Below are 10,888 nucleotides of genomic sequence, written 5' to 3'. Positions count from 1 at the left end.
GGGATTACAGATTGTGTATGCAGATAATGCTGTTAGATGCTAGATAACAGGATGTCTCTGCCTAAATGTTCTGCTTTAGGCGAGAGGCACTGCGTTTTCTTTATATAGCACCAGAATCTGTCATGGCGACAGCTACTCCATCTTCTTCTTTCCTTTTTCTGTCTCTGTATCATTAGGGATGTGCATACCAACCTCTTCTAACCATCCTGCACCTGTTCATCAGCCATCACTATTGAGTTTCCCATTTCTGCTCATCATCTGTTCAAATCTAACTGGATCTGCTTTCTCAGCAATTCCTCGGTAGTAGTGGGTATTTTGAGGGCAGCCTGCATGTTTTATTACTACCTACCTGCTTCAGCCGGGTAAATTTGCTGGTGACTGTAACACTGCACTAGACCTATGGTAGTAAAGGTGTTTGTGAATCTGCTTTTGACTACAAAATCTGTTGTTCCGCCCCCAAGTTAAGTGCTTCGTGTTTTTATTTTGTTTTTTCATATAATCTGCATGCAGAAATCCAATTAACTTACTCACCTTCATGCTGTGTATGTGCATCATAAGCATGTGTGTCTTAGTGTGCACTCTGGTGTGCTCTTGAGACGGAGGCAGGTACGGGTAGTGAGATATTTGTGTCAGAAAGCAGGGAGATCAATAACATCCTGAAAAGAGAGCAACCTCAGGGATACAATTGCTCCACTTGAAGGGAAAGGAGAGTGGAATACAGAAACTATTGCCTATGTTTATCAAAACAGTGGATTTCAACAGGGGATAGCAATCTATTTTTCAGCACATTTGGTGAAAAAGATACAACACAAACATCTGAAATGTGTTGGGGGGTTTCACTCAAAAAGAAAATACGCATTAAAAATATTTATATCAACAGAAGCATGTCAATTTGGCATAAACCTAACTTTTCTCTCAGTATTGCAAAGTCAGGAACAGGCAGGATCAGACAATAACTCACCACTGGAACCACTGGTCTTTCTTTTTCTTTACTTTGTGCAAAATCGAAACGATTGTTATGCTATTTCATTTTCCCTACTTTATGATTGTCTACAAATGAAAAATAATATAACATGTCATTGAAACATTCAGCAACCCTGGATCACATGTTAGTGGCTTTGAGTTCACCCATCTCATCCTTTAACCGGTTGCGTTCCCAGCCTTGGCGAATGCGCATGAGCGGACGGTTCACGCAGGGGAGGACGAGGACCAGCTTGAGCACCAGTGTTACCGAAGGAACAATTAGACAGAGCATGGAGTCCGGAGGAGTGTACCATTTATACGTAGATTTGCGAAGGAATTTATCCCAGGCATAAATGTAGCAATGTGCAGTGGAGAGAAAAAGAGTCAGGTAGCCCAGCGTCGACTGTGGGGAAAAAGAAACACACACACACACACACACACAATGGTAAAAATTAAAGATTAAATACAAAAGAGTTCAACAAGAAGACGATAAGCTTTCTGTTATCTGTTAAATAAACATGAAACTAGTGTTGAGTTTATTAAGTAGGTAATAAAAATTTTATTTCAAGCACTTTGTGATCAACATCACAAAGTGCTTTAAAATAAACTTACAGAGCATAAAAGCAAAAGTTAATCAAACACAAGTAAAAAATATGGGCTTAGCTTAGCAAAAATACTGAAAATGTGTGGAACCTTTGTCCAAAGGTAGAAGGTTTTTTTAAAAAAATCAAATTAACTGGTGAGGTTTAGAGGCGCTCAGTTTTGTTGTGACAGTATTTGCTTTCTCCTTTTGTCATGCTACTCTAAGCTAGGATAAGTCAACTCTAGGCTGGTACGAGCAAATTTACCACACAGACAAACTAATGGTATCAACTGTCTCATCTAACTCTGTGGAAGAAAGAGAATGAGAATGAGCTATCTCCCAAATTACCAAACTATCCTTGGAAATGCTTTATGCTGAATTTAAGACTGACATGCACAGACGCAGACATAATAACAAACAACCTAGTGCATAATGTGCCTCCATTTCCATGTTTTAGCATTTGCAATAAGGGCAAACAGCAGAGAAAGCAATCAGTGCTATTGCTATGGCGCAGTAATAAACTGTGCCCCTGTGTGATGACGATAAGGGATCTTGCACCTACTTGCACCTTATTAAACCAGTGGAGAGCAAATATCATATTACACAGTGTCCTAGCATTTTTGGATATTTGCTTGTATTCAGGGCTTTATATTCCCATGTTGACAACAGTGATCACAACTAGAAGCAAAAAGTAAGCTTATGTAAGCATATTATTGTTATTTCATGTCTTATTTCATAACTCTCCTCACTAGATCATAAGAATTAGTTTGACTTTCACCTCCATCTCTGAGTACCATTCGCTGTCTGAGGTCTATCTATGGACCTGACCTTTACACAAATGGGCCTGTGACCTGTATTAAAAATCTTCTCACTGGAGGATTATACCAGGTATCATAATTCTATTTAATGAATAACTTAACATTTAAAATCCTTGGCTAAAGTCTCTCTGTGTGCCTGTGTTAGGCGGCTAGTTAACTAGGCTCTAGGGAGACAAGTGCCAGTGACATATTGCTATATTGCTTTTACAACACTTTAATAACTGATAAAAATCTAAGAAGTTCTAAATGTAGATTATCTAGAAGGCTCTAAAATATGCCTTTACTGATATGAAACACGTGACTGATAAAGCATGAGAATTTAAAGGTGTGCATGAGAAAATGCACATTCACACACAGCACATACATGTGAAGGACTGTGCATTTTTATCTGCACTGACCTGAACAAAGCTGAACTCTCTCCAGCTGAGAGTGCCTCCAACAGAGGGCAAGGATGTTAGCCCCAGCAGGACAAAAAGAAAGAAGCCCAGGATTCCCAGTGCATATAATGAGTCAGTGCGCCATGCGCTGGTATTGTCAAAGTAAAGTGGAGTGGTAGTATTTTTCTTCACCTACAAGGAAGAGAGAAAAGTGGAGGGACTGTTATTGCAGTGAATGTTCTACATGTACATATAAGCTTTATTTAATATTTTTCTTTGTGCAGGATTGCAGAAACACTCCAATCAGTTTGCACCAGCCTGCTGCACTTTACCTCATTCAACACATTGGAGATGACTCTTTGTCTGTCAGAGTAGCGGGCAGGAATGATTAATGTGTAGATAGCATGGAGCAATGCAAAGCCTAGTGCAAGAAGACCCAACTGTTTCCTGCACAGCATCCAGCGATCTAGCCAATTGGGGAAACGCCTGGAACATAGGAAAATGAGTTAGGCACTTTACGCTGCAAAAATCATGCCCTTTTTTTTTTTTACATTGTACCAGGAATGAAAATGTTTATGTTTGATGCCTGACCTGTACTTGGTCCCTCTGTAGAGCTGAAGGAACCCAGCTATAGCTCCAGGGAGGTAGCAGAGCGACAGCATAATGAGGGACACAACTGGAGTGATCTGACACATGGAAAATAAAAACACAATGAGAAATGTAAAATACCGTTTTACGAGCAACTAAACAAAGAGGAGCATATCTTTACCTTGTTGGCCAGGGATATCATTATGCGGTAGGAGATATCTTCATCATTTTCCACATATGCATAGATGATATCTCTAATGACCAAATACAAGAAAAAGAAGGCAGAGAGGCCGAAAGCCACGTACAAAGGCATCCTCCACTCTGGGAACAGCTGCAGAGGAAAGTCCTCCACCTCTTTAGCAGCTGACAGGGACCCTTTGTCCACAACAGTGAGGCCTAGTTTGGTGGCCATCTCTGCCACATCCCGTTTTGCTTCTCCATTGTTCCCACACAGGTACACCTAGGGCAGGGGTGGCCAACCAGTCAGAGACCAAGAGCCACTTTTTTTTTACTGTGTTACCGCAAAGAGCCACATCATACGCATGGGCACACATGAACATCATCCATCCTTTCCTCTCTCTCTCTCTCTCTCTCTCTCTCACACACACACACACACACACACACACACACACACACACATCTCTGCTCAGCCAGATTTATTGTAAATGTCACACACCAACATGTTAATGACAGAAATGGACTCCTACAGTACTAAAACCACAGGCCAGTCATTTTCAACAATGAACATTGTGTGCACTGTCTCACACACACAAACTCTCAGTTCAACCAAGTCCACAAACAAAAATATAATAATCTACAATAGCATTTACTTTTATAATGCATGTTGTTTAGTGGGACTTCTGGCATTCCTTGCCTTGAACAATCCTCTTTAAATCTGGCTTGTATTCCGTTGTTGTCACTCGAAGCAATTCTTTCACATGTGTGTCAGTCAGAACAGATCGATGCTTTGATTTCACATGTTTTAGGGTAGAAAACACAGACTCGCAGACGTATGTTGACCCAAACATTGACAGTATCTTAAGCGCAGCCCGTTTGACATTGGGGTATTTTTCCATTGGCACACTTTTCCAGAACTCAATGGTCCCTTCCCTTAAAGCAGGTTTCAATTGGTCCTCTTCACAAAGATCGATCATCTCCAACTCAGCCGCAGCTTCATCTGTGACTAGCGGGACTTTCAAACAGCCGGTCTCTGCATTAAATGGGTCGACGAGGAACGTAATCTGTGGCCTTTTCAATTGTAGATCATGGAACCGGGTCACGAAGCTTTCGTGCAAGTTTTCAATCAGCGTTGCATATCTGGCTCTTTGCTTACTCAGGGCAGCACTGGCGACTTGCCCGCTGGCTTTTAGCAGAGTGGGAAAATGCGTTAAATCTCCCTTTTGAATATGTGTCTTGAACAGCTTCAGTTTGTTGACAAACGCAAACACACTTTGCACTAGGTCAGGGAGCATTTTTAACTTACCCTGCAGGGTCAGGTTCAGTCTGTCCAAGTGACACAGCATGTCGACCAAAAAGGCCAGATCCATAATCCACTTGAGGTCCGAGAGCTCGGGATAGTCCTTGTCCTTCTTTTCCATAAACAGTTTCACGGCATCCAAAAGCTCAAAGAAGCTCTGACCGCTTCGTAAATTTTTGGAAAAACTGTATCTGCTTTTCTGCCTGACTTTTCAAAGTGGCCAACTCGTACTTGCGAAGTTCAGTCCCTTTTGGAAATTCCTGGTCGATGTTAGCATGGAGTGAGCTGAAGTGGCGCTGAAGATTTGAAGCTTTGAAATGTGCTAATGACGTCTGACATATAAGGCAGAATGGCTTACCATTGCGTTCAACAAAAAAATATAAACTCTCCCACTCTGTTAAAAACGTCCTGTGTTCATCTTCATATTTTCTTTTTGCTGTGCATTTTTTTCCTGCCATTTTAAGGGCGAACTTGCTCCTACTGGGAAACTTTGCGGTATTTTCATCTCACACACATGCGCATTTGATGAAAATACCGTATTGAACTCAAGCGAAGCGAACGCGCACATTTTAAAACAACAACATAAAAAAAATCAAAACACAAACTTTGATATGAACGTAAGAGCCGCATGAAACCAGGCAAAGAGCCGCATGCGGCTCGAGAGCCGCGGGTTGGCCACCCCTGACCTAGGGCATAAATAGAAATAGTCTATAAATGTGTATTTCTCCAAAGGCATATAGAGCTTGTCACAAATATAAAATTAAAATTTTTTAAAGGTTTGAAAAATTCTCACTAAGCTTTGCACTGCAGGTTTTATCAAAGACTCCTGAAACAGGAATAAATGATGCTTTTGTTGGGGGCTTTTCAGCCGGCAGTCTGGTTCTCTAATGAGTATTAAGGCAGCAGGACAGCATATGTGCGACTGATTCAAAAACCTACACCTTCTGCATTCATGTCTGCAGGCAGGAGAATTTTTACCAGTGCAACAGCACGGACCATTAATCTATTCTTAGTCGTTTCTGACCAAAATGGAAGATGATGCGGTTTTAGCTGCCTGTGAAGTTTCATCGTGTCACTAATATTATCTTTTCTTTGCAGTTACAAACTGTATTAGTTGGTAAATTGATGAAAGCAGATTCCAAAATAATAATATGAATATTAACATTTATTAAAATTTTTCTCTCAACACTTTCTTATGATCTGTGTTTCTATTACTAATAGATGACTCACCTGATTCGAATATCTAGTGAATGACTGCACAGCTACACCTACATTGTGTGTCCACAGAATTACCCTTGTTTTATCTGTCACCCACCGCTCCTTCAGTTTTTTGGGAAGAAGCCCCTGAAAATGTATTACTAGGTAAGCACACGTGCCTACTTTATATACATATGCTGCTCAATATGTAATCCCATTCTAGATCACAGCATGGTGAAGCTTATTACTGCACTCACAGCTCTGTGATAAGACAATTAACTTGTTTGTAAAAGGCGAGAACTAACGAGAGCTAGAGAGTGTGTGACAGAGAGAGAGCAGTTTGACAGGCATATAGGAGAGTCAGTGGGATTGAGCAGTTTTCCCCAGGTGTGTGTGTGTAAGTGGACCGGGCAGCCAGCCATGTCTCCCTACATTACTGCACCAGTAACAGCAGGGGACAGCCGACAGACTAAATCTCCATCTGAATGTAAATGTGACAGAGCCACAGCCCCGCTGTGGATCTAATCAAATTGCTGGCTGGGGAATAGCACATACTTAAAAGCATGAGTGTGTGTGGATATATACTGTAACTACATATGCGCTGATAAAGAAACACCCATTCAAACACACACACCCTCTTTTCTCTCACAGCTACCTGTTTTCAAAGAAATAGAACACTGCAGTGGTTTGTGTGTGTGTGTGTGTGTGTGTGTGTGTGTGTGTGTGTGTGTGTGTGTGTGTGTGTGTGTGTGTGTGTGTGTGTTTACGTGCACACGTATGGGGGCTTGTTTGTGTTGAAGAGGATTTGAGGCAGATTCAGGTTTGGTCTCCAGAGGTTCGAGCATGTTTGTGTTTCTCTTTGTAGCCGTGAAACGGAAGCTGCAATAAACACTGGTCTTTCAACTTTGTAAGATCATGAAGTGTGCTTGTTTGTGTATTTTTACAAGCGCTGCCCTCATTTTCTCTCGCATTGTTATGGTAAGACAGCAAAATCAATAATCAGCAGCAACAAAACTGAAATCAATTGCTTCCCTAAATTTTGCACGGCGTATGTTGAAGCAGTCTCCTGTTATTAAGCAGTTCAAGAGACATTTTTTCCCATCGTAAAACAGAAAATGCTGAAAGCAGATGTTATTTTGTAGTTTGAAGTCAAACATTTCTCATGGTGATCAGATCAATTTAGTAATCTCCTCTTTCTGTTACTGCTTTGTTTGTATCTTTATTCTTGTCAGCCATAGTCTTCCTTAAGGCTCAGAAGCTTCCTGACTTTGTTTTGTCTTAAGCCAGCTGACATCTTTTTAACAGATCCCTTACTTCTACTCTTGTCTTACCTGTCTTCCTGCTAGAAGTCCATTCTGCAGGGCCCAGGTGGACAGGGTGTTAAGGCCTTTAACAACGGCTGCTTTAGGGACCAGCCTAGAGAACACACAGAAAGGACTTTAGTTGCTATTGTTTCTTTTACAAAGACGCCCAGGGGAAAGAAAAAGTCTCAAAACGATGAGAATCAATGTTTCCACTTCAACCGAATGGATACACAGCAGGCTCACCTGTCAAGGGAGCTGCAACCACTTGATTTGTTTCACTTCTTTAGGATTCAGTTTAGAGTTTTGATCTCTCATTTTCCAAGAGGTCTTTAGGAGCATTTTTCCACAACAATGTCATTCTCACATAGATTTGTAATAGGCACAGTTGCAATGAAAGAAAAAGATATCTTTGACAACAAATAAAGATTGAACAAAAAAAGGTTAGGCTCCCTTGATGAACAGAAGGAATGACTTGCATGCACAGTGTATTCATGAATGAGAGACTCTTTTTCTTTTCCATACTTTTGAGGGCGTATGTTACCTCTGCAAGTAGACGGCATTTGCTTCCATGTACATGTCTTTCTTCAAGTTGTTACTGAGGTCCGCCAGCACCTTGAAATAAATCCATCAGCATTGATTGAGTAGAGAGAAAAAATAAAGTAGTTAGAATATTTGTCATTTATTTCATGCACATCCTTTTACAAAAATCATGTGAATGATTCCGTTAAGATGTGAACAGCAGAAAACACTGACATTACACACACATAAGGTGTGACTGGATAACGTTGTGTTTTTGTGTAGCACCTCTTGTCCACCCTCCTCACTCTGTGTATTCATTTCCCATGATTACATGTCAGTAGCCTCTGGTTCTTTCTCCTGTATTTTATGCTTTCTCCTCTCTCCGTACCTTTCTGGAGATGTGTCTCGATCCATAGCTGCTTGGTTTTGACCTGTGGTTACTGTCCCTGCAAACCTGCTCACTGTTTGTTATTTTTCAAGTGCTCATTTTTTTTTCTCTCCACTCTCCTGTCACCCCCGACCGTTTCAGACAGACAGCCCCTCAGCCTGAATTTGGTTCAATCAGAGGTTCTTCCTCAAGAGGGATTTGTTCAGTGTCTTTCTGTAATACTGTAAGGTCTAGAGCCAACTAAACCTTCCTCAGATAACGTCACAACAACACACAAATAAATTACTAATAATTTTGTCTCTGATTTGCTTTCCTTAAAAGTTTTTGTTTCCACTTCAAATATTTCTAAATAATGGGCCATTTTGATCTGCTTGTGTTTTTAATTTCCTGAGTTATTTTTGTTTATCATGGGCTAAAATGTAATATTCCCACATGTAACTTGGCCATTGTTTTAAAATGAGAATAGTTATTATTATTAGTAGTAGTATTACACTGTGCTGTTGCATGGCATTAGTTGTTGTTAAGATTTAATCCTTAATTCATGCTGCAAATAAAAGTTACAAAGTAGCATAATCATCTTAGCAGGATTTAATTGATAAAACAATGCAAACCTAAAAGTAATCGTTTTTTCATGTCTTTTGATCTGTAACAGAACTAAAGTAATGCTAATATTTAATGTTTTCTTAACAATTCAGAACATTTACTGAGGAAAATGTTGTGGTTAATGTCTTGAGGACAAACTGTTCCACAATCCAACTGAGTGCAGAGGTGTCAGAAGATGTTCAAGCGAAGTAATAAACTTCCAAGATCTTGAGATTATTTTATTTAAAAAAAAAATTTCACAAATCACTGTCAAGGATTACCTACATACGCATACAAAAGCCCATTTTCAGACGTCCTCTCTCCTGTCTTACGGCGGCACTTTGCTTTATCCAGTGTGAATGTGTTTAAAGTTTTTTGAGACTGTAATTGAAGCTACGCAGGCTCAGATTGACCAATGTATTGCTTCTTTAATCAGCTGTGCTAACACCAGTTAGACCTTTAACATAATGAACTTGCATTAGGTAATGCTGTTATCAAAATGAGTTACAATTAATCAGTCATTGATTGTCAGACCCATGATTTAGATAACATGTGTCTAAAAATTATTTCCTTGATATATGAATGACACAGCAGTTAATATTTATATGTTCTCTCAAATAACATGAATTATTGCTGACAAATCGCCATGATAATTCCATGAAAATGTCATTTTTAAACCCTTGCTATCATGTTTCACATGTGGGAACAAATGTAATAACCGATGTGTACACAATATGTTAAATATTGTTTCCAGGCCAGCTGGAAAATGAAAATGTAGAAATGTGGATTCACAGAAAGAAAGAGAAAAAAAAAGAGTTTAAAGGTGTTTAAAGATTTAAAGGTGTATCTTTTTGATTCCAATTTTAACTTTGGACTAACCTTTCTTTCAAGTTGAGTTGCCATCTTCTCCAGAAATTCATAGTGTTCTCTGTGAACACAAACGAAGATCATCTTGGCAGACCGGGCTGATTCTTCATGGGTCATCACCTCCGCAAAACAAAGGACAGAACATGTTTGAGATACGTACAGTAATGTTTCTAAATTTAAAAACTCTATTCAGTTCAATATAATGCCATAAGTCATACCTGAGCTCCCTCAGGCAAGGGGCCACAGCTGTGAGGTCTGCGGCTGCCATACACCACCCTGTAGCCGGATTGGAGCAGACACAGGCCCAGAGAGCGTCCTAAGTCCCCAGTCCCAAAGATACACATCAGCTCAGGCTCAGGGCCATCTCCCGATGCCAGTGGATGCAGCATCGCACCTTCTGTCTTCATGTTCTCTGATATTTCTTTTTCCACACTTATGATCACACACTGAGATTGGATGGTCAGTTTTAGCTGTGTATTTATAATGTTTTGGAATCTGACCTATACACTGCCTCTCCCACTTTGTGCGTGATTCTTCTTTTAACCTCTGTGTGACATAAGTGTGTGTAATGAAGTTATTATAGCTGTTTATTACATCTGCAATCAACATCTGAAATTGCATGTGTTGGAATGCAATATAACTCATATCTGTGTTTTGTTTTTTTCGCAATGTGAGTCAGCATTTTATCCATGATTTCTTTTGGATGTATATTTAGTTTATTTTTATATTGCTTGTGCTCATCAGCTATTGGCTGATAGAGCAAGACTTTGAACTCTAAATTAACTGTATGGGGAGCCATCTGCACTCTGCAGCAGTAACATTAACCTCAGATTCGCACTTTTTTAACATTTTATTATTCTTAGAAACGCCGACTGCTTCATCTACCTAGTTCAGCCAGAATTTGACTTTTACATTTGGTAATAATAAAAAAAATCTTTTGCTACTGCTTTCTAGTGCTGCCTTATTCTATTTCTTCTGTTTCCACTCTAGACATGATGCCATGTGGGAAATCCTGGCCCACAGATTCATTATCATTTCAAAACCCGCTGTTCCAACCAAACAACCGGGAAGAGAATTTCTGCAAATTTAGTGTTCATGTCCCCATGGCTTAAACATCTGCAAAGTTGTGACACAAACAGACTCAGTAGAGCAGAAATGAAGCTTGGCACATATGTAAGTGTTTTGCGTGTGGCTGCTTTGCTTTGTATGAATGCATGGGTCTGTT

At 40.0% G+C, this 10,888-nt stretch overlaps 1 protein-coding gene across 1 annotated transcript; it reads right to left on the bottom strand.

The window, feature by feature from the left end:
* Positions 1-1,102: 1,102 nt before the first annotated feature.
* LOC146659018 (metalloreductase STEAP4-like) lies at positions 1,103-10,076 on the bottom strand. The gene is made up of 9 exons (XM_085424181.1): positions 9,882-10,076; positions 9,676-9,783; positions 7,849-7,919; positions 7,335-7,419; positions 3,511-3,789; positions 3,333-3,427; positions 3,074-3,227; positions 2,763-2,933; positions 1,103-1,366 (listed from the first exon to the last, which is right to left on the bottom strand). The coding sequence occupies exons 1-9, from the start codon at positions 10,068-10,070 to the stop codon at positions 1,103-1,105; spliced, it is 1,416 nt and encodes a 471-aa protein (XP_085280307.1). The 5' UTR covers positions 10,071-10,076.
* Between the last annotated feature and the right edge of the window lie 812 nt (positions 10,077-10,888).

This window comes from Rhamphochromis longiceps, linkage group LG11 (assembly GCF_057381845.1).
Source record: "Rhamphochromis longiceps isolate RC_006_pf linkage group LG11, R_longiceps_female_GT1.1, whole genome shotgun sequence".
Taxonomy (NCBI): domain Eukaryota; kingdom Metazoa; phylum Chordata; class Actinopteri; order Cichliformes; family Cichlidae; genus Rhamphochromis; species Rhamphochromis longiceps.
This window is presented reverse-complemented; position numbering and strand designations above follow the sequence as displayed.

Excerpts from the sequence above, each read along its gene's own strand:
- LOC146659018 (XM_085424181.1), bottom strand. The coding sequence starts at position 10,070 with ATGAAGACAGAAGGTGCGATGCTGCATCCACTGGCATCGGGAGATGGC. Across the intron at positions 9,784-9,881 it reads CCTTGCCTGAGGGAGCTCAG|GTGATGACCCATGAAGAATC; the intron begins GTATGACTTATG and ends TGTTTTGCGGAG. Across the intron at positions 3,428-3,510 it reads TGATATCCCTGGCCAACAAG|ATCACTCCAGTTGTGTCCCT; the intron begins GTAAAGATATGC and ends TCCATGTGTCAG.